The sequence below is a fragment of the Rosa rugosa genome, chromosome 1 (genome assembly GCF_958449725.1).
Source record: "Rosa rugosa chromosome 1, drRosRugo1.1, whole genome shotgun sequence".
NCBI classification, from domain to species: domain Eukaryota; kingdom Viridiplantae; phylum Streptophyta; class Magnoliopsida; order Rosales; family Rosaceae; genus Rosa; species Rosa rugosa.
The window spans coordinates 20883478-20908583 of NC_084820.1; the positions used below are offsets into that span (position 1 = coordinate 20883478).

A 25106-nucleotide genomic window follows, 5' to 3' on the forward strand; every position below is an offset into this window, starting at 1 on the left:
CGAGTAAGGTCATCGATTGTGATTAGAATTTCATTTGACAAGGAAACATAGGTATTGCCCTTTTTAGTAATTAGAAGCATCATTTGAGTACCTCAATATGTGTGTGTTAGCTAGTGTGTAGAAATTCATACTTATTAACTTTTTAAATTTTGCTTTTTTGGTGGTTGCCTTGGAGAAATGGCGATGATAAATATGGGAGGCGGGTCACATGAAGGGGGGTGAGGGAGGACTTTTTATGCTCTTTTCTGTGTTTTTATTCAGAATTTAGATTCTAAATTTATAATTAGAACCTAGCGGTTCCTTCTTGCATTGGTAATTACTCTAATTTGAAGCTGATCGATGTGTAATCCATCAGGTCTTTCTCAATTTTCTCTATTTGCATATCCACTTAAGACCGCAAATCTTAATGATTAGATTTGTGTTTTCTTGCTTTCAGTACTCAAATTTTAAAGTAATTTAACAGGTAAAACTTATACCAAAATAAGGAAAATCCAATATATAGCAATGGGGTTTAGGGTGTTCCACTTGGTCATCCTCCATTAAGTTTCTCTCTGTGAAAATGACTTGTAAAATGATGGAAAGCATGTAGCCAACAACTCATCATGACTAAGGAACCATGACGAGTAGTATAGGATTAGGAAATGCTTTATATATTTTTTGTTTCTTTGCATATCAACATTAATTTTAGAAACAAATTTGGATAAATGGCATCCCTTTCAGACATTTACAACAAGCATATCAGAATATTACTAATGGAAGAATCATCAATTTTACCCTAAGTAATAATATATAGGTCCTTACTACCACTCTTACTCGACTCCAACTGTTATCAGTTCATTCCTTCTCAAACTTGTACGTAATTCTCTCAACTGCTAATTACCAATAAGGTGAAATGCTTTGGTGACAGGACAAGGGGAGGCCTTGAGGCGGCATGGGTGGTGCCTCACACAGTCACACTAGGTCGCCGATTCCGAGAGGCCTCCGAGCTGGTAACTTATGTGTATATAATGTTAGAACTATATTGGGCCTATCATTATCTAAGCTTAAGTAAACAAATTTGATTAAAATCTTATTCCAGTTAATAGGAGATATATAGTAATATAAAACCTAAATACCTAAGTTAAGTATATCAACTCTTTGGTTATGAATTCATTACTTAGGCTACAAGTTAGGCCTATGAATATAGAGTAATTATTAAGATGACTTGATCCTTAATAGATACCTTTATGGGAGGACTCTTAGGGTTGATATTCTAATAAGTCTAGGATCCTAGTCAACTCTAGGGTGTGTATTTTGAGTATGTCTAGGACAAAGTAGAGGCTTGACCCCCTCTAATTCCTATGCTAGAATCCTCAATTTCGTATTCGAGGGGTTATAAGCATGGTGATTTACACTTGTTGCATGATTGTGCAGGCGGACTGCTTAGTAGTCTAATTCCCGATCTTTACGCCGATTAGAGTGAGTTAGTGACCCTTGAACCGGCTTTAACTCTCTCTAATTGAGTTAGTGTGACCCTTGAACCGGCGCATTAATACCGAAATGAGAATATATATATATGGTCATTGAGCCTTGAACTGCCTTGGATACGACTACCGCCAAAGTAGGAAATTTACATCTGCATTAGATTAGCTTCCGACACATAAGGTTTGGGTGAAGGAGCCTCTCTAGGACTTGACATTCTCATTCATATTGTTTACACTTTTATTAGTTACTTTTTATTGGTTGCGTTACATTTCATTACTTTTTTGTTAATTTAAATTCAACTCTAAAATATTGAACTCTTAGTTTTGATTAGGTTTTTGTGAAAATCAAAGTTGAGCATTGCTAAGCCTTGTGCCTTACAGTAGAATTTTTGTTTTTTTGTTTTTTTTTTTTTTGCATGCTAAGTGTCTTTATTTCCGATTAGCCAAGGAGTGTGGTTTAGCCACTAGTCCCCGTGGTACGATAATTTTGGCATAATATTTCCCTATGTTGCCAATAATACGTACACTTACGTAAATGTGTATCAAGTTAGTGGACCCTGCAAGGCCACTTCGGATTTCATTGTGAAATCCAGAGCGGATCATGTCATTGCTTATATCTATTTTCCCATCGCAACCACCCAACATGTACTTCGTATTCAAATCACGAGCGTTGCTCCCCTCCTCTCCATCTGCCCAGGAACCACCCATCAGAGAAAGAAGAAGAAGACGAATCCAAAGCAAAGGTGCCGCCACCAATTCAAAATCTCTTGATCAAACCCCATGAAAGGGAAAGCATCCACTATCATGGATGAGATGCTAGATTAAAAAATTGGAATTTCAATTCCAACTCTAACAGAGCGGCTACTAGGGTTTTATTAACTAAAATGAAAAAGGTCCCTCTACTATAAGATGTGTGTTTAAGATGTGTGTTTAGAATGCATGTACAAATAAAATGACTAAAATGAAAAAGGTCCCTCTGCTATAAGATGTGTGTTTCAAATCACGAGCGTTCTTCTTCACTTGTAGGAAAAAGTTATTAAGATGTGTGTTTAGCATGCATGTACACAGGGCCGGCTCTGAGGGCTACCCTGAGACGACCGACTCAAGATCACTGGCTTTCGGGGGCCTCTGAAGGAAAAAAAAAAAAGTTTCTTTACATATTTTATGGAAGTTATATAATTCATTTTTTTCATATATATGTGAATCTGTGTGTAACAATCCAACAATGCTGGTAATTTAATTTTTTCCTGGCATGCAAGGTTCGAGTCTTGCTGCCGCTGCACCTTTTTTTGAAAATATTTTTCTTTTTGTTTTGTTGAAAAAAATCTACATATATTTTCAATAAAAAAGGTACAAAACAACTATAACACTAATCGGAATAGAATAGAATTACAATTTGTCAACCTTATATACAAAACTACACTTATCTTAGAAAAAGATTAAGACTACATGGGAAAAAAAAAGACTTGTGAAGCCACATTTTCATTTTCCGCCTCGGGTCTTCATAATCTCAGGGTCAGGCCTGCATGTACATTACCTATTAAGATCTCTTAGTCTGTTGTACAAATAAATTTTATTATTCTACTAGAATGCATAATGAATTACCTAACTTTATATTTTGTTATATGTTATATATCCGTTCGTCTTAGGGTGTTTGGTATCAAAATTTTAGATGTTTGGATTTTGTATGTATAAACTTATATAGACATAAGCTTGTCATAACAAAAATATAAAAATTCCAAAATCTAATTATACATGAAGGGACACCGGAACATAGTACTCTTATATCGATCAGAATACAAGTTTTGTAATAAACATGAATTAAGAGACCGACCTAATGAAATGGGAGGGCATATTCAGCAACTTTTTCCCATGATTTGAGAGTTATATCTCTGTAGTCGATTTTGTACACTGCGAGTTGAGATATGGTGAAGCTCAAGCTGGAAATGTTTTTATCTAGAGTGCTAACTTTTTCTAGAGCCATTTTCCTCTCTTCTTCTGTCAGACTCCCGTAAAGGAGACTCAAATATGGCCTACCAGCTGCAGGGGAGGAGAGACAAATTACATGTTATATGATAAAATAAGCACAACAGCTATGGTCCATTTCAAAACTAGGCACTAACTCTGAAAAACAGTTACCGAGAAAAGCAATTCTACAATGAAGGGAACTTACGGTTATAGAAACCCAAATGTGCACTGCATATGCGAGTTATACAGTTTAACTGGAAAAAAAAAAAAATCAGTTCATGTATTACTACTCAGTGTATAAGAAAAATCCGAGTAATTGAATACTTAGGCTCTACTAATACCTAAAAACAGAAATGTGCATAAATGAAAAGGTGCGTGAGATCTCCAAATCAAATATATTGTTTCAAATTAGAGATGTATACCAAACCGGATACCAACACTCAAAAATTCATATTAATAAAGACAAAACAAAACAGCATAGCAAGAAAATTTAAATACCTGACTGGATACTTCCATTGATGAATCAATGAGTAGGGAAACACATTGGTGATAAAAATTGCTGGTAACCACTAGATTAACTTTTGCTTGGTATGCACGAAAATATTTAGAAGGAAGAGATCTAAATTTGTTGAGCACATCTTCATACGTCATACGAATAGACCCCACAACAGTGATATGTGGTTTGATCTCCGGCCCACCGAACTCAGCCCTGAGACCTTCCATCAACTTCTTGATCCTAAAAGACACATCATTCGGTGGGATGGCCCATATTGAATATGAATGCAATTCTCTGTCCACTATGGAAGGACCGGATGGAAAGTGCGTGAGTGGAGAAAAGTTCACCTGTAAAATAGCATGAAACATCAATAATCTGAATGTAAGGTATTTCCAAACTAAAGATAAAATTTGAACATCCTTATTGGTACAAATTTATTCAGGCATTCGGATAAAAAGGAGAAGAAGAAAAAAAAAGAAAGTTAAGTAACTATACCGCACTGGAATTATTTCTGCTCTCGAGCTTGTGGGCTCCCAAGACTGAAACTATACTTTTCACATAGACAACAGCTACAATGTCATCCGACTCGTAATAACGAGTAGAATAAGGCGTGTTTTGAATGAGAGTATCTTTTAGCCTTTCGCTACCAAGGTCATAGGAGAGTACAAGTTTCATGAAATCATTTATAAAAATCTCATTGCTATTCAAAAATGCCAATGGCTTCTCTGTGGGATCAAGAGTCAAGTGTTTTGTCCAAGCACCCTTCGGACCACCAAGCTCATCCAGCACCCATATTACAAAAGAATATTCATCTTCAGGTTTATAACCTTGAAGTCCATCAACCAATACAAAAAGAGAAAGGGATTCGTTCCACACTCGAAGTTCCATACCATCAGTGTTGACCCAGGGATGATATAAACTATCAGGTAACATGATATCATGAAATACCTCATTCTCAATATCCAACAAAATGATGACCGGCCCAATGAGGTCCTCGTATCTATCAAACACAACCAGTTCCTTATGTTGCTCATGCCCTAACCAATAAAACATTTGCTTGAATTGAATCTGGAAACTTTCGGGCCTAAGGACAGTGGTTTCTGTTTCGAAAGCATTGGTGTTGATCTTTCTCCAAGAATCAGTACTACTCAAAGTGTATATTGCAGCCTTTGGAGGATTATAAAGATCATATCCATCATCCCTCATTTCTGAAGGAGAAACCAGTCCAATGTTAACAACTTTGTATTCGTTCAATTTAGGATCATATCCAAACCCCTGAACATACCTGGACCACACATCTTCAAACCAATCATCATCTGGAAGGTATGGAAAGGGGGGAAGAAGCTTGAATTCCTGAATTGCTGGGTTCCATAAAAGCACCTGAAAAGATTTAACTAGAAGTAGACAGATGATTCCATTGCAATGCCCTACGATATGAACTGCTTCGCCTCTAGTCTTTAGACTCATACAAAAAGGAATTTTGATGTCCTCGACACTAGAGACAATAATGCTGTCCTCACCATTATCAATATCATCATCATTATTGCATAAATTAAGCAACGAAAACACTAGCTCTTCTTCTTCTTCTGCAGTCTCGTTAGCAGTGTCCTTGGAGACTAAACGCTTCTTCATAAGGAGCAGACGCTTGGAATTGGAATTGGAATTGGAATTGTGATAGGAGAGGTGCTTAGCTACGAACCTGGGATCGTTGATCAGCGCATACCACCCTTTAGAGGCGCATTTGAATCGCATCAGAGCCTTGGGAGACAGAGTTGACAGGATTTTCTCCACCAGATCTTCATCAACCTCTGTCATTTCTGCCACGCCCTTTCCTCTTCAACCTCTTCAATTAAAAGTTATAAAAGAACAAATTCATTACAATAGATCACAATGATGATAAAAGTCATAAGAACAATGGTGCACAGAGAATTGTTAAACGAAATCGGATCTAACTATATAGAATTACCTTAGTCCTTAACCTGAGAACTAGAACAAGAGACGGGGAAGATATGATGGCTGCTGGAGCGGGAGATCGAGAGATATTAGCGATGGAGACTTGAGACTCGGAGTCACTGAGACTTGAAACAGCTTGTGAGTTCTGATGTTGTTTGCTACATATTTATTTCCATTAGGTTTTTATTGTACTTTTTCTTTTTCAAAAAAACAAGGAAAATAAAATAATGCCAACGAAGACATGAGTTGGATAATTCTAAATACAGTATTAGGACAAAAACCTAATGAGTTTCTTTTGAAAAACAACGTGTTGCTATTGACTTTCTCATGTGCTATGGGGATATAAAACAAACTCTACATACTAGAACAATTGGATTCTGGGTCAAATACCCAGAATTATAAGTTGTGGGTGTTATGTAGGCCTAAATAGGCACCATCCAAATACAGTGGGATTTCAAATCCAGCAGGAGTCCAGGAGCAAGGAAGAATGTGATCCCATGTTCCATAAACAGCATGGTTTTTGGTGTCGATGGTAGTAAAATCAGTGAGATTTCCTGTATCTGAGTCCCACAAACTCATCCTCTCCCCATAGGTGGCCCAACCAACACGGCAAGTAAAAATTGTTTTTGTTAAGCTCAACTGCCCCGTATGATGATTTTCCATAGTCGACGTTGGTAGTATATATTCATCTCAAAACAGATATCTCTCATAGGATGAGAAGACAAAGCGAGGAAAAGAAGAGATGTAGCACGAACATGATGTAGAAAGATATCTCCATTATCCTTTCTTTCTGGTTGGGTTGGTTTGGAACTTGAGAGAGAGAGAGAGAGAGAGAGAGAGAGAGAGAGAGAGAGAGAATTGTAACAAGTTGATGTTATATCATGGAAGGGGCTCAAGACCTGAGTCTCTATCTATTTGTGAGATTGTATAACATTTATTATGTATATCAGCTATTCAGCTTGACTAAGAAGTCATTTCCTTCCTAGGATGAGTTCTGAAGTCACTTTCAGAATGGGTAGAGCTTAGTAGTTACTCTTTTCCTTTTTATTTTTCTTTATTTTACTTGTTTATATTGTAGTGTTCAGTGGTCACTACTCACTTGCATCTTATTTGTTAAGTATATTCTGTAATGGCCCCTGGCCTGGATGCAGAACAGAATAGAATTATGTGATTCTTTGGTAGATAGAAAAGGAGTTGATCATAGAGATTCATTGGTAGTTTGGAATTTACTTGGAGGTTATTTAGAAAGAGTTTCATCGTGATTCTTGGCTTTTACATTGAAATAATAGAAACAAAGTAGATAGAATCACCTCAGTTACATAAATCAATAAACAACTTGACTATAATTAACATAAACTTGCCATCTACAAGTGAAAGGTTGTTCTAACAAATATTGTTGTTATCTGGTTGCATGATAGTATGGCATCCTAAGTAATTTCTGATATATTTTTTTATTTATAACCATTTGAGGTTTGCAACAAGACAAAGCTTGTTCTTGGCAACCTGCTTGGGATTTTGGAAAGTCTTTTGGCAGTTTTTATAGAAGATTATGGTATCCCAATTTTAATAGGAAAAGCAGATCACTAAAATACTTCTTGTTAGAGTAATATCATAAGGTACAGTTGTACAAAATTATCCCAGAATCCAACGTACTCATTAGTGTTGTCAAATGTCAGAAGAAGAGAGGAAAATAGCTCTAGAAAAAGTTAGCATTCTAGATAAAAGCATTTCCAGCTTGAGCTTCACCATAGCTCAACTCACAGTGTACAAAATCGACTACAGAGATATAAGTCTCAAATCATGGGAAAAAATTGCTGAATATACCCCCCCATTCCATTAGGTTGGTCTCTTGATTCATGCGTACTACGTAGCTTATATTCTTATTGATATAAGAGTACTATGTTTCAGTGTCCCTGATTAATGCTGCACATGTCTTTAGTTACAGCTAATATGATCTCTGTTCTTTTCTTCAAATCCCTATAATATGTATAATTAGATTCTGGATTGCTACAGGGGCACTCATCTTTTCCAGGCATCAGCACAGCTTAAAACTTTAGGCAGTAATCTACTACAATTTTATATGTACGTATTATTCTTGATCAAATGAAGAAACACTATATCAATGATCAAATTAATGATGAGATCTCATTTCTGGTACATTTGATTACATGGTTACAAGTGTAATGCTTATATTCCTCTCAACAGAAATAGGAATATGGAGGGCCTGAGGCTGCTATACAGATGAGCGCACCACAAGCCACCAATCATCAAACACTCTGCCTGTTTTTGGTCAAAAGCCATATACAATCTTTCATCAACAGCTGAGAGAAGCCACTCTAGCAGATTGCCTTCTTTCCAGTAGCAATTTCTAATGAAACCATCCCAAAGCTGAAAACATTTGTCTAGCTCTTCGCTTGCACGACCGGAATATATGTATTCTGGTGACATACAGCCTAAAGTTCCTGCAAACCCGATTATACGAGACTACGAGGACCTAGATCATAATCCTTGAGCTGAGCTAACTCAAAATAACCACTACTACCAGTAGAAGCTGAAAATCCTACCGTGACCGACTGTGGCAAAACAGTAGTCAGATCAACTTGGTAAGAAAGACTACTTTTTCCTATAGAGTTGGAGGTTGTTTGATAAGTCCAAGAAACACTCAAGTTCTTAGTAGTTCCATTATAAGATATCAATACATCAGCAGTATCTGCACCATGCAGGCTAGTTGACGATACCCCATTTGAACTTGTATCGATCAGCTACAAAAGAACTGCTATGATGAAGAAACAACGATGCCAGCAAGTTTCAAAATGCCATACTCACATTCATGCTTGGTAGTACAAAAAGCAATATGGAATTATGGGTGGAGGATGTATGTAACTAGCTACTACGAAATGCTTATTCACTTACTACTAACGGCATGCCCATTTGTTGTCATGGTTTTTGTGTGCGTATTGAGCTTGGAACCACCTTTGATATTTAGATGAATTTGTACTTCCATTTTCCGGATATAAATCACTCAAAATAATAGTGTGTTTCTGCACTAGTTTATCGCTCGGTTGCTAGAATCAAAGATTACCTACTTGATAACTGGAAAAGAAAACACAAATATTCTCTAGGTAGGTCATATTGATCATCTCAATATGCAGGGTACGGATACAACATGGAAAATATCACTAAAGTACCAGACTAATTTAAACAGATCAACAAGCACAATCATCAATCATCCATGATGTAGGTACTGGATTCGTATGACCATCAGCTGCTTTTTTGTTAAAATAAAATAAAATAAGAAAAACTGAAGCCTACACTTGAATATGTATTAAAAGGCACCAAGTCACACTAATGCAATTCTCAACTAGAAAAATAGTTATTAATCAAACCGAATTCAAATAGAACCAACTGCAACTGCAATACAGTGCTGCATTTTTTTAAGAAGTCGATCTGAACTTCACAAAGAACATCGGGTTCTGCTCAGGGGAAAAAAAAAAAAAAAGGTGATTTCGCTTCTCAAATTAAACTATAGCTACCAAGAACTTTGAAATATGGAACAACCTAGAATGTCATGTATTACATACTTGGCCAGGCTTTTGCAGAATACTGAAGCCACATTGAGAAATTTAAGACTTATGTGAGGACAGCTTCTATGAAAGGAAAGTAAAATCACTGCCTAATGCCTGCAGCGCTTTCGATCCTTTTTTTTTTCTGCCTTCATCCTCATGATCTCCATATGAACTTGACGTCTCATATCAGCCACTTCTCTAACATTCTGCTCTGCTACATCTAAAGACTCTTTAAGCTTTGCAAAATTATCAATGTTGATGATGACAAAAGCCTCAGCTTTATTGCAGCGCTGCCTGAACCACGGATCATTATATTCATCGTAGTAAGTGGTTGTGGTAGATTTTGAAGGCAGGAAAATCTCCGTCAGAGCCACCATATCTACTACTTATGGACCTGCACACAGAGAATAACCAAATTGACCAGCCAGTACAAAGATTTTGCCCACCTCTCTCACCCAAGAGATCAAAAACTCACTAATGATTACATATAGTGCCACGTACCAACGGTAATCCAATTGGTTATATGAAAGGAGTCCTTCTCATACAAAATCTTTTTTTTTTTTTTTTTGAATAGACAACAAAGGAAATCTATACCAAAATGATGTGGCATCATCATCTTAATCCTAATAATTTCCAACATGTCTTTCAATTAAATTCTTTTTGATCTAAAATAAAAACCAACAATTAAAATGACATAAAAATTATTTTGATATTTTGTTTATTAGAAAAATGATAGTATCTATTAGGATTTGGTTCTCAGAAAAACTTCTCCAGAAAAATCAAGGGCCAGTCAACTAGAAATTCTAATAGTTCCAATGGCACGATGTTGAAATACGGTTCCTTGTGCCATGTTTCCTTCACATCCAGATTAAATTCATTTGGAGGATGAAGAAAAGTACACTGCATGTAGTGGAACCATTGTATTGACATATGTTTTATCAGAAAATTTCAAAGGTTCCCATCACCCAATTGTTGGCTTTCCGTTTGGTCCTCGGCCAGTCAACTTAGGTGGTCATGGCCCTCATGGCATACCATCGCCAGGTAAAGCACTTCTCTTTGCATTTGTTTTTGGTACTTGTGATTGTTTGTTTGCCTCCTATTCTGACTGATTAGGGAAAAGTTTTGGTTTTAGTAAAACGTATCAGATCGGTGTTTTGAGATGTTGATTAGATTAATCTCATCACGTCTTTTATTTAGATATTTAGATATGGAGGTTATTATTATTATTATTATTAGCCTAATTCAAAAATAAAAAATAATTAGATATGCTAAAAATTGATCAATTTAAGGATGATGTGGTAGATCTACATAGGACGCCACATAATTTGGTATTAATTTTTTGTAAAACTTTTTGGGATATGTAGCACTACTCATAGACAAATATGAGTTATATTGTATCTCCCAATTTGCTTTATAGACCTCCTCTCTTAACTTGGGATTTCAAGGAGCATATTGGACCCAACTTTTTGGTGATTCACGAACTCCGCGACCACCATGCTACAACCGCCATCCTGCAACATTAGCTAGCTACCAACGCATCACCGCCTCGTACGTCGCCTAAACCATCATCATCTTGCCACCACCTAACATCACCATTGCGCAGCCGTCATTGTTGCGGTAAATGCAGACACCCTAGTAACATCGTCCTCGGCAGAACGTACAAACCTCGCTATCTCATAGCTCATAGCCACCCAGTCCACCACCCATCTATGTGGCCATTGCTATCCTCCATTACTAAACATTATAATACAAAATTGACCAAAGAAAAAAAAAACAGATTATAATACAAATCCCAGTATTTGAGACTAGCGTACACTCAATTGAACACCATAATCTTAATAATCCAACTCTTTAGAAAAATAAAAAACTTCAAATTACGTGTTAGGCAGTCTTGCTCTCCTGCACAGTGGTTTAATATATAAATTATGCCCTGGTTTCACTACCAACACGACGCTTTGGCCGAGTGGTTAAGGCGTGTGCCTGCTAAGTACATGGGGTTTCCCCGCGAGAGTTCGAATCTCTCAGGCGTCGTCAATTTTTTTTTTTTTTTCCTTTCTTTTCTGGAAGCAACCGTCCCTGAGTAGCGCTGTTCCCCCCATGCGACCTCTCAACTGGGTCTTCATCCCGGGTCTTCACCACTTGGTCGACCTTGACTCTTTTCAAACCTTCCATTTCCCACACTCTTGGGTACACGTGTCCAGGCAGCACCAGCGAGAGTTCGAATCTCTCCGGCGTCGTCAATTTTTTTTTTTTTTTCCTTTCTTTTCTGGAAGCAACCGTCCCCGAGTAGCGCTGTTCCCCCATGCGACCTCTCAACTGGGTCTTCACCACTTGGTCGACTTTGTCTTTTCAAACCCTCCATTTCCCACACTCTTGGGGACACGTGTCCGGCAGCCAGTGCTGGTTGGAGTACACAGAAAGGCCAATTTGTCTTTCGAGTCTAGGAAAGAATAGCATTTGGTCCCTTTCAACGGCCATTTGAAAAGTATGCAACTTTGTGTAGTTGGCGACCTCTTTGACAAATGTGCAACTTTGAGTAATTGATTTCCTATTGCGACCTCTTTGAAAAATATGCAACTTTGTCTAGTTGCATGTCCTCAATATGCAAACCACTTCTGACCTCTCCAACTATCTTAATGCAGCAATGACATCAAACGAGGTCTACTAGTCTAAAACCTTCACCAAAATATATATACACGACGTTTTCTAGCGGAAAATTGGAGGGTGAAAAAGTATATAAGATGATCGAAGATGTTGGTGAAAAAATAGCCATGAAAGTTACAACGGCTCTTTTGACCGAGGGGTTTTTTAATTAGTACGTTGAATACTTGAATTTGACTCGAGGAAAATCGAGTCTCTTAGCATGTGTGTAGGCTATTAGTTAATGCTGGAATGAAAAGGAAAGAGATCAACGTTGAAGGAGCAAATGGAGCATTCCTTAATTAGACTACTGACTACCTTGGAATTGAATATGTTCAACTTGTGCCGCAACTAGAGTTTGGTGTAGACAAATTATAACTCGATTTGATTTGCCACTAAAATTTGTAGTATAGATTCGACCTGTTCATTATTGGATACATCACAACGCGGTATGAGAAAAAATTAGAAGCAAAAGACAATGAGAACAAACCATTTTAATTAATTTTTAAACACATGGAATTAAAGCAAATGGCTTAAAAACAAACCAAGAATAAATCATAAACATTAGAGGAGATCAAAACTCTAGCCTAAATATAATCCTAATTCAATTCTCCACAATCAACCGCCACTTAGGCTAACCATAGTTGATTCTAGTTATAGAATTAAATTGATACAAAAATGATACTTTTTTTTCTTATTGTTATTGTAAATTTTGAAGGGTATTTCTAATAGGCACAATCCAGTCAAGAGGAATTGGATCCTAATACGTGTCTCTTCTCCGGTTACTAACAACAAGTTGTTCATGAAACAAGTTTCTTATTTTCATTTGGGGCCCATTTGAATGGTAATTTCAATCTTAGTTGATACATTTAAACAAGGGGGGTGAAATTTGCACCCCCAAATTTACAAACCACACCCCCTTTTGTTTTTTTAATAATATTTCATGTCACCTATTTTTACACTTCCTAAAACACCCTCCCCCTCTCTCTTCCAGACCACCACCAAGGTCCCCCTCCAAATCTTCGTTTCCGCATTCACTCTCTCACTATTTCTTCTCATCAATCTGATCGAAACTCCGGTGAATAGGAAAGGATGAACGATCTGTTTTCGGGCTCCTTCTCCAGGTTCCGCAGCGAACCCGCCAACAACGACGAGCACGTCATCGAGATGTCGTTGGCGACGGCGTCCGGCACCGGAGTCAACCTCGACAAGTTCTTCGGCGACGTCGAGTCCGTCAAGGACGAGCTCAAGGAGCTGGAGCGCATCCACCAGAACCTCCAGTCTGCTCACGAGCAGAGCAAGACTCTCCACAACGCCAACACCATCAAGGACCTCCGATCTCGCATGGACGCCGACCTCTGAGCTGTAGAAATGATGAAATTTGTGATCTTTGATTGTGGGTCTTGTGTGTTTATTTGAATGGTTTTGAGTTGGGAGGCCAAGATATTGAAATTTGGAAGTGAAATTGATGAATTGGTAAGAATAGGAATGTCTCAAGATTGTGTGCTAGGTGTTTTTGATGATATTGACTGTGTTGAGTTTCATTGGATTCTGTGCATGAATTTTACTGTGAAGTGATACATTTGTGATCTTTGATTGTGGGTTTTTGTGTTTGAAGGCCTGACAATCAAAATTGAATCTTGAATGATGATGAAGTTTTGATGAATTTAGTAGTGCTGTAATGTTCTTTGGGTTGGTCCGTCCAGCGCAGGTATACACCGTCTCCGACGAGAATCCCGACGAGAAGAAGCTCGACCTCCTTATCTCCACAGGTAAAAGCTTCAATTTAATTTCTTCTCCAAACTCCGGCAATGGCAAATTCGTCATTTCAATTTGACTGACTGAGATTGTGATTTCAATGATGATTGTAGATTTGCAGGGCAGAGCGAGGGGGACCTTGGTGGTGGTCTGGAAGAGAGGGGGGAGGGTGTTTTAGGAAGTGTAAAAATAGGTGACATGAAATATTATTAAAAAAACAAAAGGGGGTGTGGTTTGTAAATTTGGGGGTGCAAATTTCACCCCCCCTTAAATAAAATCATGTGATTGAATCATTGTTTCATCACTATGTCATTTTTAAATAAGTAAATGTGTCATAAAAATTCAAATCATTTTATGCGACTTAAATTAATACATTATACATATCAACATTTTTGTGTTTCTTGGAATCATTATATGCATTTGTATATATATTGAGAATCAGATTATCAAATGATCTCCAACTTTAATTTATAAACAGTTACACACAAGCAATAAAAATCTTAAACAATACGGAAAACCTAAAACTATAGGATATATACTAAGATTGTATCACATTTTGAGCTAATAATTGAAATTTAATGAATTGGGGTTGAGCCCTGAGTTTGACATCTAACCCACTTTACATGCCGACGTCTTAAAATTTTGAGCAAGTAGGCATATCCACTACCCGAAATTGACTCAAAGAATTAGAGTAGGGCAAGTCTATAGTCACAGTCTTGATGCTTAAATGCATAGGACCAAATCAATGAAAGTAACTAGGGAAATATCCCTTAATTATATAGGACAACTTTGATTAGATTTACAATTACTACACGGATTTCATTATACCAAAAAAGAATGGAAGTGGTCAATTGGTATCATTAAAAAGCTTGCTAACATAACCGGTAAAATCTCTCAATAAAAAATTATTTAGCATATCCAGTAAGTAATAATTAACACATTATATCATTCTACTTTTAGACCATTCTAGATTCGTCCTCTTAGAATCTGCTCATTCACTTACCTTTGCGACTAACATATTTCTATATTAGTCTACATAATCCGAACAGTTCATATGTTACACAGTTACAGTATGATATAAATGTTTTTTATATTAAAACCCACAAAATTTGAAATTTTGTTAAACTGTTCTATTGTATCAAATAAATAGACGATTTATCTTTCCGTTTGTTCAATAACCGACTTTCAATTCATTTTGTTGCTGAAATGATCATTCAAGTCTAAATTATCAAATAAACAGATCAAATTACAAAAATGTAGAATGAAATAGCAAAATAGGGTAGAAATCTTCCATCGCAGTAAAAAATTTCAGAAATTATTATTGGACAAGACTGAAGAGAGAGTTGGGGTGTGGAGGGACCGAGAGGTCAGATAGAGGCGCGTAAAGTAGGAGACTTCCAAACTTCCGGTTCCAGATGTTAATGGCTGAAATCGCGTAAGGCACCTAATTCAATATGAAAACATTGTTTCCTAAACTCTTCCTCCGCTTGCTTCTCCTATAAATATTCTCTCCCTTACCTTTTCTTGTTCATACCCAACTGGTTTTAATTCCCTCATCCCCCTCTGTGATTCGCATAGCATATGTCTCAGAGGCCCAGCGTTCCCCACTCTTCTTCCATCGCCTTCGGCCTCCATTCTCATCTCCTGGTCTCCAGTGAGATGAACCCCAACTCCAACTGGTCTTGAAAATTATTCTCGAACCAAATTCTCTGATCATTTATCTCTCGGCTTTGTTACTTTTTCGAAAGAAGAGAATCAGACATGGGTGTGAAAGGTTTTGTTGAAGGGGGCATAGCTTCCATCATTGCCGGGTGTTCGACTCACCCCTTGGACCTGATCAAGGTCCGAATGCAGCTCCAGGGTGAGACTCAGGTGCCGAAGCCTGACCCGGCCGCGGCTCAAGCTCTTCGACCAGCGATGGCTGCGGCCGCTCGGGGAGGCTCTTCCTCCATTCATGTCCCTGCCCCGCCGGCGCCGGCGCCCCGCGTGGGTCCAATTGCCGTCGGAGTCAGGATCATTCAGCAAGAGGGTGTTGCCGCCATGTTCTCTGGCGTATCCGCCACCATGCTCCGCCAGTGCTTGTACTCCACCACCCGGATGGGCTTGTACGACATTCTCAAGAAGAAATGGACCGACCCGGAATCCGGCAACATGCCGCTCCAGCGAAAAATCGGTGCCGGACTGATCGCCGGAGCCATCGGGGCGGCGGTCGGAAATCCGGCCGACGTGGCCATGGTGCGGATGCAGGCAGACGGCCGTCTCCCGGCTGCCCAGCGCCGTAACTACAAAAGCGTGGTGGACGCTATAACCTGTATGGCGAAACAAGAAGGTGTCACGAGCCTGTGGCGCGGTTCGTCTCTCACCGTGAACCGCGCTATGCTCGTCACAGCTTCACAGCTGGCTTCTTACGACCAGATCAAGGAAACAATTCTCCATAAAGGGCTGATGCGAGACGGGCTCGGGACCCACATAACCGCGAGCTTCGCAGCGGGGTTTGTGGCAGCGGTAGCGTCGAACCCGGTGGACGTGATCAAGACCCGGGTGATGAACATGAAGGTGGAGCCAGGGGCGGCGCCACCATACAAGGGGGCGCTGGACTGCGCGGTGAAAACGGTGCGTTCGGAAGGGCCAATGGCGCTTTACAAAGGGTTTATACCTACAATTTCTAGGCAGGGGCCTTTCACTGTCGTGCTGTTTGTGACATTGGAGCAGGTAAGAAAGTTGCTCAAAGATTTCTGAAGAAGATGATGATGACGACGAACATGGAGTAATATTTAGAATATTACAATAAGTGGATCTTTTGATTTAATTGTTTTCATTTTTTTTTTTTTGAAAGAAATTTAATTGTTTTCATATGTCCCTAGAGATTGGGGAGGAATCATTTAGTTAATTATGAAGCAATATCCTCGAGCAATTATTGTTCTTAATGTTTGTACGCATCAAAATTTATTTTTATAATTTGGTGAGAAACATTCTTTCTCAAAATATCTTAATATATTACGTTAGTAGTAGAGGAATTTGCTACTATAATATTATCGTAACGTGAAAAATGTTGATCACGTTGCATCGCCTCTACCCTCATCTGGATCATCATTTCATGATTCAGCAAAACATGTCAACTCGATTTTGAATCATTATCTTTGTTTAAATAATTAGTCAAAGCACATAACTGTTAATAATTAGACAAAGAAATTGAATATACAAGGAAAACATTTCGATTCAACTATTAGCATATTAGGGATAAAAAAAAAATTAAAAAAAAAGTATGATAATCTAAAGACACCGTTGGATTGAATATATGTGTCCACTGTCTCCACCAGTCCATATCCTAATGTCTGGAACTATATATTACCCCAGTCACCTTTCTTCATACAACTTGATCATCAATCATGTTAAAAGAGGGTTATCTTTCTGTCCTTCTCTATCATTTTCCTCATGAAAATAAATTAGGTTTCGGAAACCAGGAAGATGAATGTTTGGCCGATCCACATGCTTGGAACAGGGGCAAGAGTTGAGTACAAACTCTGGCATACAACTGGTAAATGGTAATGGTTTAATACGTAAGTGAGACTAGAAGGAGAAAGAAAATTCAGAATAGAATTGGAATCAAATTCTTCAGGTTGCGTGTGCCCAATTTGTTTCTCATCAATTGACGTCGCTTAAAGTCTAAACAGTAATCGGAATCCGGAATTATGATCAGATTGGATATGCTGCGGGTGGTTCTTGTTTGTTTGTAAGGGGGTCCCGGAAGACCGATGAGCCACTCATTCTTGTTTTAGCATTTTACTGTCTATGGCTTTAATATTCCTTTGGAATAAACTAATTACAGTACGATTGATGCTGTTTTTACATGCATGAAACACACCATGTAATAAGACCTTGAATGTAAACCTTACACGTGGTCGATGAGTGTTGAACTTGAATGTAAACACATTATGTAGTACTTGTCCCATATTCTCGATTCATCAAGTAGAAGTTTTGTAATATGTTTGACAAATACTTCTCATTAAACGAAAATTTTAGCTCGCAAAACAAGCGTTGTAAGTAGTCCCTCACGGCCTCACTCCTAATCGGTTACTAAACTACTCCGTTTACGTCTGCAATTGTGGTGGGAGATTTACAAAAGCACGTAGAAAGTTCTACCACCGTTGCGTCTAGCTAGCAATACATGGCAAAATCCCATCAGTTTTTAGTTCGCTCCAAGTTAACACAAACAGTGTCAAGCCTTCTGGGGCAATTACTGACAGCAAAGAACAAACATTGGATGCTATGGGAAGAAAAACAAACGAGGTCAGAACTCTTTACGCTGGGCTGGTAGAGAAACCTACCTAGCCGCAATAAGATAAAAGCACTCACATGGTAATGATGTGTTATCCTACTAAAAATGGTAAAGTTGTCAATCTAATCTAATCATGCAATCAATCTCATCGGAGAAATTGCCATTGAATAGACGTGCCTTTATTATTATTTTTTTTTTTTTGAAGACAGGCTCATTCTTATTTTATTTTATTTTATGAAAAGTTATAATCAATTGCTAGTTTCATTAATGGATGACTAGCATTTCTTCACAGGAACTTATTATTATTATTTTTTCCTCAGAAAATAAAAAAGTAGTTATTGCAGAGAAAAGATAATGGGTAGAGAAAAAAGAGTTGTAGATATTTTTTTTTGTTTATTTTTTTAATAAAAATATATTTTGTAAATGTCTTAATTATCCTTCTGATTTAATTAATTCTCAAAGTTTATTAATCTTCTAGGGTCTTTTCTGTCAAAATTCTAGATCTTGGCTAACAAACCCTCTTCTCTTAATAATAGTATAGATTTTGTAAATGTCTTAATTATCCTTCTGATTTAATTAATCCTCAAAGTTTATTAATCTTCTAGGTCTTTTCTGTCAAAATTCTAGATCTTGGCTAACAAACTCTCTTCTCTTAATAATAGTATAGATTAGTCACATAAATAAAAGCACTAAAGATAAAAGATGAAAGTTGAGAGCTCTTTCTCTCGACACTCTAGAGGCGCCTCCTTAGGGCTGTTGTAAAGGAGACCTCCGTCGTCTCCAATCACCTCTTTGTCTCAACGATTGAGCCATGCGGAAGATCGATTCACTTCTTGCTGTGAGGATGTCTGGGTTGCGGATTGCTTGGCAGCGCGTGCAGATTGGCTAGGGTTGGGGCCACGACCATTGCAGGGATCAGTCGATGGTCTAGGGAGGAGATCCACAAGACTTAGGCGGCATCTCCCTTCCAATAGAAATTGGCAGTTTTCCAATGATGGAGTGGGGCTTTTGGCTGCGGCGATGCAAAGTGGTGGCTGGATCCTGCTCTGGTGGACTGTTTTGATGCTATCGGGCCAGAGTTGTTGGTTTGGCTGATTGGATTCATAACCTAGCTATTTCATTGCGGTGGTCTTCGCAGCTTTGGATGGCGGTGCAATCCATTGTATGGCGATGCTTGGTCACTGCTGGGTCAAGATTGCACGGCTTCAAGCTTGCTTGGGCCTGTTGGGCTAGCTTACTCCTTTTGGGACTGGGATGAGGTCTTTGGGCCTTATCTTGGGCCTCATAAGGAGTAGGTCAACCTTTTTAGGGCTAGGTATTATTTAAGTTTTATTTACTTTGCCTATAAACTATGTAAAAGTTGGTCATAGTTATAGACTTGCTTTAAATAAGTGAGTGATAAGTTCGAATATGGTTGGTCAATCCTATATATCACTCTGGTTTCACCACGAATTCTTATTCTGTCCATTGTTATAAGGCAACGGGTAGATATGTAATGACCTTCTTGATATGAGTTATATCAACGAAATTATAATTAATTAAAAAAAAATTGCTAGTTTCATTGGATAAAGATGTGATTTTTCTTTTAGTTAGAAGAAGGTCTTCTTGGCTCATGATTGTATCTATTATGATTAATTTGTCTGCTCTAATTCTCATAGTATAGCTACTACCACCTCTCGTATGTGGTTTCGACCACTAGAATGCGGATACATGCATGTTTGGAAAAAAATAGAACAAGGAAATAAGGCCAATTATCATCAATGTAAGATCAAATGCATGTACCAATTAAATTGTAAGATACATGCAATACCGTCCAATTTTTCTAATTAAAAAGAATTACAGTATGACAAAAACATGTACAATTGGAAAATGCTACGAAATTGCTAGTGGTAACAATAAGGCAAACTTATACACTTATACAATGATGAACTGCATCTGGCTAGTGGGGCTGAGGCCAAAATTATTGCTGGCAAGATATTTTCAGGAAAGTTGAAGGAGGAGGGCCTCAATTATAACTTTTCAAATTGACATATATGACCAATGTTTCCTAGATGCATTGATTTTTGGGTAGTGTTTCACATCTTGAACACAATCGGCATCACCGTATTCAATGGATCAATGAATGGTGTATGAAGTGTGTCAAGTTCAATAATTCGAACATGGAAGATTTGATTAGCATCTTCAAAATGTAGCATCACATTTTCTACTATTCCAGGAAGACGAGTGCTGTTAGTGGTCATCATCCAATATAAGTATCTTTGTAAACTTTCACATAATGCGGTGCAATGGTTAAAATGGAGGGGTGAATCTAATCGATCACTTTTGAATTGGGTGCTTAAATTTCTTTCATGTGATTAATTTGGGGTTAGTCTAGTAATTAAATATGAGTTGTACTCGTGTATTTTGGGTCCTCACATAAGAAAAGGTTTAGAAAGAGCTTGAATTTTTATTAAAAATTGAACTAAAGATTACGTTATCTTTTGATAGTCAACTAACATCAATGGACACCTCAAGAAGGGTTTAGGTTTGAAGTACCGAAGTTTTATAGTTTGATGACTTTGATCTTACATTTGATCAATATCAAAAATATGGGAGAGGCTCTAGTTGGGACTATCAAATTAACCGTTGGATGAGTGGTCCCAATTTTAGTTGAAATATTAATTCTACAACACACATATCATCCAACTGTTGATTTAAAATTTTAAGGTCCCCATTAGAGCATTATCCTTGACAATATATTTGAAAACTAGTTTTTAAGTACCCTATTCACCAATATTTATTGAAATTTCAATAAACACTCGAAAGTTTTGTTGAAATTCTTGTTAACTAACTTGTCCTTATCCTTTGTTGTGGATATGATAACGTCCTATTGTGCTGATAAGTCTAAGCTAGCTAGCATAATTATCTTTTAGTTATTGATAGATGTTTGTAATCTTAGAGTTCTAATTGTACTACGTTTTGTATACAGCAGCATGGTTGTATTATAAATACAATTATTCAATACAAAGAAGTTATTCAGTTCCAGTAATTCTTCATGGCATCAGAGCCTGCCAACTTCTAAACAAAGTTACTGGAACTCCTTCTGCTCTTCAAAACCCAACACCTTATAATGGTAACACCTCTGTTATAGTTGGTAACGGTGACTCTCTTAACATAGCCCAAACTGGTACTATTCCTCTGTCTCTTGGTTCTCATTCCTTACTCCTACAATTCATTATTCATGCTTTCTCCGATGCCGATTGGGCTGGCTGTCCAGACTCACGGCGCTCTACCACAGAATATCTTTTTTACTTGGGTCCCAATCTTGTTTCTTGGTGTTCTAAAAAGCAGCCAATTGTATCTCGCTCTAGCGCTGAATCTGAGTATCGTTCTCTTGCTTACGCTTGTGCTGAAACTACATGGCTTTCTTATCTTCTTTATGAACTGAGACAACCACTAGTCTTTCCCACTGTTCTCCATTGTGACAACCTTAGTGCAACCAATCTCTTATCTATAGCAAAATTTACTCGAGATAATTTTGTTGGTTTTGTTTTTCTTCCTGATAGCTATATGATTTTTGACTTACGTACAAGTTCTTTATTGTTTCAGGGCCCATGTAAAGATGGTCTCTATCCACTCTCGCTTCCGCCTCCTCAAGCTCTCATCGCTTCTTCCTCTAGTGTCTGGCACAATCGTCTTGGCCACCCCTCATCCTCTGTGCTCTCTCGTTTAGGTCCTAGTTTAGGTTCCCATTTTCGTAATAATAATTTCTTTTGTAAAGGTTGTGCTCTTGGCAAGTCAACCAAACTTCCTTTTATCAGTAATGGAATTCATTCTTCTTTTCCTTTTTGTTTAGTTCACTCTGATGTATGGATGTCTCCCGTGCCTTCTGTTTCTGGTTTTCGTTACTATGTTCTTTTTACAGATGATTACTCTCGCTACACTTGGATTTATCCCATGCGTAGAAAGTCTGAAGTATTTACTCATTTTCAAACTTTTCTTGCTATGGTTAAAAATATTTTTAACACTTCTCTTAAATATTTTCAGAGTGATGGTGGTACTGAATATGTTAACCATAATTTCTCGAATTTATGTTGTTCATTAGGTATTCAACATCGTTTATCTTGTCCCCATACACCTCAACAAAATGGTATTGCTGAACGCAAGCACCGCCACATTGCAGACATGACACGTACTCTCCTTTCTTCATCTCATGCTCCTCTTAATTTATGGGTTGAGGCTGCTCTTACCTCTGTTTATCTCATTAATTTACTTCCCACACCTCTCTTAAAGTGGTCATCTCCTTTTTCTGTTTTATTTCAACGTCCGCCTAATTTTTCTCATTTACGTACTTTTGGTTGTGCCTGTTTTCCTCATCTTGGGGCTTATGTTACTAACAAATTAATGTCCCGTTTTGTAGAATGTGTGTTTTTGGGTTACAGCTTGCAACATAAAGGTTACAGGTGTCTGGATCCAAGTTCTGGCAAAGTTTATATTTCCCGTCATGTGATCTTTAATGAGACTCATTTTCCATTTGCTCATTCTCAGTCAACCATTCCTACTCTACCCACTGTGAAATTGGAATTATTCCCTATTAATCCTTCCCCTCCTCCCCATGTGGCACCTGTCCCGCCTTCTCCTCCAGCCTCTCCACCTCCACCGCCTACACTTGAAGCACCTACTGCACTTGCCCCTACCTTCCCACCACCCCCTATAGACCCTCCTGGTCATCAGATGGTTACTCGCCTCAAGGATGGAATAAGTCGTCCTCTTATTCGCACAGATGGGACTGTGCGCTATCCACTCTCTCAAGCTCTTACTGTAGCTCTTTCCTCCTTTCCTCCAGAACCTACTTGTTATTCCCAAGCTATCCGTCATCCTGAGTGGCGACAAGCGATGGTGGAAGAATTTAATGCTCTCCTTAAGAATCATGTCTCTTGTGCCTCCATCTTCCTCTCAAAACACAGTTGGGTGTAAGTGGGTGTTTCGGATCAAACGCAAGTCTGATGGCAGCATTGAACGTTACAAAGCAAGACTAGTTGCCAAGGGTTTTCATCAACAACCAGGTGTTGACTACGATGAAACCTTTAGCCCAGTAGTGAAGCCTGCTACAATTCGTACTGTGCTCAGTCTTGCAGTCTCCAAGGGCTGGTCTATGCGTCAATTGGATGTTAAGAACACATTTTTACATGGTTTCCTTCAAGAAGAGGTATTTATGTCTCAACCTCCTGGCTTTGTTGATCCTCTTCGTCCTCACTATGCAAGTCTGTAAGCTGCACAAGGCTTTATATGGGCTCAAACAAGCTCCTCGTGCTTGGTTTCATCGCTTTAGCTCATTTCTTATACGGTTTGGATTCACTCAAAGCAAGGCTGATTCTTCCTTATTTATTTATCAGTGCCCTACTTATACCATCTTATTGCTTCTGTATGTTGACGACATAGTTGTCACTGGTAATAGCTCTTCTCATCTTGGCTATTTTATTCAAGCTTTGGGGCGTGAATTTGACATCAAAGACTTGGGTGCCCTGAGTTATTTTCTGGGTTTAGAAGTTCGTTCTTCCTCTCATGGGTTACATATCTCGCAGACAAAATATGCCATTGATCTTCTTCGTCGCAGCAACATGATTGAATGCAAGCCTTGCTCCACACCTCTTGCTACCAAAGCTGTGTTATCTGTTATTGGAGGTGAGCTTCTATCTAATACTTCTGAGTACCGTTGTTTGGTTGGATGTCTTTAGTATCTTGCTCTCACTCGACCCGATCTTGCCTATGCTGTTCATCAAGTTGCTCAATTTATGAGTGCTCCACGGAAGCCTCACATGGTTGCTGTTAAGCGGATTCTTCGATACTTGAAAGGTACTTTGGAATATGTCATTTTGCTTCGGCCTTTTATCCGTACTCCTACAATTCATGCTTTCTCCGATGCCGATTGGGCTGGCTGTCCAGACTCACGGCGCTCTACCACAGGATATCTTCTTTACATGGGTCCCAATCTTGTTTCTTGGTGTTCTAAAAAGCAACCAACTGTATCTCGCTCTAGTGCTGAATCCGAGTATAGTTCTCTTGCTCACGCTTGTGCTGAAACTACATGGCTTTCTTATCTTCTTTATGAACTGGGACAACCGCTAGTCTTTCCCACTGTTCTCCATTGTGACAACCTTAGTGCAACTTATATGGCTGCTAATCCTGTCTTCCATGCTCGCACTCGTCACATAGAGCTTGATTACCATTTTGTTCGCGAACGCGTTGCATTGGGCAGTCATCGTGTTCTTTTTGTACCCTCTGTTGATCAACCCGCTGATCTGCTCACTAAGGCTTTACACAAACCACGACATCAGCTTCTCTTGTCCAAACTTGTCTGCCAAAGGTCGCCCAGTTTGCAGGGGGGTGTTAACTAACTTGTCCTTATCCTCTGTTGTGGATATGATAACGTCCTATTGTGCTGATAAGTCTAAGCTAGCTAGCATAATTATCTTTTAGTTGTTGATAGATGTTTGTAATCTTAGAGTTCTAATTGTACTACGTTTTGTATACAGCAACATGGTTGTATTATAAATACAATTATTCAATACAAAGAAGTTATTCAGTTCCAGTAATTCTTCAATTCTCCTAATTTCAAAGTACCAAAATTTTCACCTTCATGCATCGAAATTTTGAACGTAAGTATATGTACTTTTTTCTTTTTTGGAAATGAGGATGAAATATTATGTTCTCAGGTCATTTTGAATCATAGTGCTTTAAAATAGACCATGGTCTAAAATTTTAGACCTTTTAAAAATACTATTCATCTAAATAATAAGGTCTATAAATTGCTGAACTCTTTGGGGCTAAATCACAATTTGTTTAACAACAATTGCTTGTGGTGGACCAATCTACAACCATTCTACATCCACGTCTACAACATGATCTAAATGTAAACCAACCTTTAACCTTTAGACCCTCAAACGTATCAAAAAAAAACCTTTAGACCCTCAAAACAATTTTTGGAGTTCGGAAACATAGGA

General features: G+C 38.2%; 2 protein-coding genes and 1 non-coding gene across 5 annotated transcripts; 2 read left to right on the forward strand and 1 right to left on the reverse strand.

Annotated features, from left to right (window-relative positions):
* Nucleotides 1-2867: 2867 nt before the first annotated feature.
* Nucleotides 2868-6031, reverse strand: LOC133727555 (putative F-box protein At3g17480). 3 transcript variants are annotated; one of them, XM_062155149.1, is made up of 6 exons: nucleotides 5894-6031; nucleotides 4423-5770; nucleotides 3930-4274; nucleotides 3637-3685; nucleotides 3298-3503; nucleotides 2868-2985 (listed from the first exon to the last, which is right to left on the reverse strand). In XM_062155149.1, exons 2-5 carry the CDS (start codon nucleotides 5740-5742, stop codon nucleotides 3298-3300), a joined length of 1920 nt encoding a protein of 639 aa, XP_062011133.1. In that variant the 5' UTR covers nucleotides 5743-5770; nucleotides 5894-6031; the 3' UTR covers nucleotides 2868-2985. The 3 variants fall into 3 exon arrangements, with proteins under 3 accessions (XP_062011133.1, XP_062011134.1, XP_062011135.1); XM_062155150.1 differs by having other exon boundaries at nucleotides 2883-3000; XM_062155151.1 differs by lacking the exon at nucleotides 2868-2985 and having other exon boundaries at nucleotides 3188-3503; nucleotides 4423-5768; nucleotides 5894-6025.
* Nucleotides 6032-11395: 5364 nt separating this feature from the next.
* On the forward strand, nucleotides 11396-11477 carry TRNAS-GCU (transfer RNA serine (anticodon GCU)). The gene has a single exon. It is a non-coding gene; the product is annotated as a tRNA-Ser (tRNA).
* Nucleotides 11478-15339: 3862 nt separating this feature from the next.
* Nucleotides 15340-16829, forward strand: LOC133723346 (mitochondrial uncoupling protein 5-like). The gene has a single exon (XM_062150160.1). The coding sequence runs from the start codon at nucleotides 15606-15608 to the stop codon at nucleotides 16581-16583; it is 978 nt and encodes a 325-aa protein (XP_062006144.1). The 5' UTR covers nucleotides 15340-15605; the 3' UTR covers nucleotides 16584-16829.
* Nucleotides 16830-25106: the final 8277 nt, after the last annotated feature.

Bases quoted from the DNA above. Each gene is read 5' to 3' on its own strand.
- LOC133727555 (XM_062155149.1), bottom strand. From the start codon at position 5,742: ATGACAGAGGTTGATGAAGATCTGGTGGAGAAAATCCTGTCAACTCTG. The intron at 4,275-4,422 runs GTATAGTTACTT...GCTATTTTACAG, and splicing joins GCAGAAATAATTCCAGTGCG to GTGAACTTTTCTCCACTCAC. The intron at 3,686-3,929 runs GTATTTAAATTT...TTTTTTTTCCAG, and splicing joins CAATGGAAGTATCCAGTCAG to TTAAACTGTATAACTCGCAT.
- LOC133723346 (XM_062150160.1), top strand. From the start codon at position 15,606: ATGGGTGTGAAAGGTTTTGTTGAAGGGGGCATAGCTTCCATCATTGCC.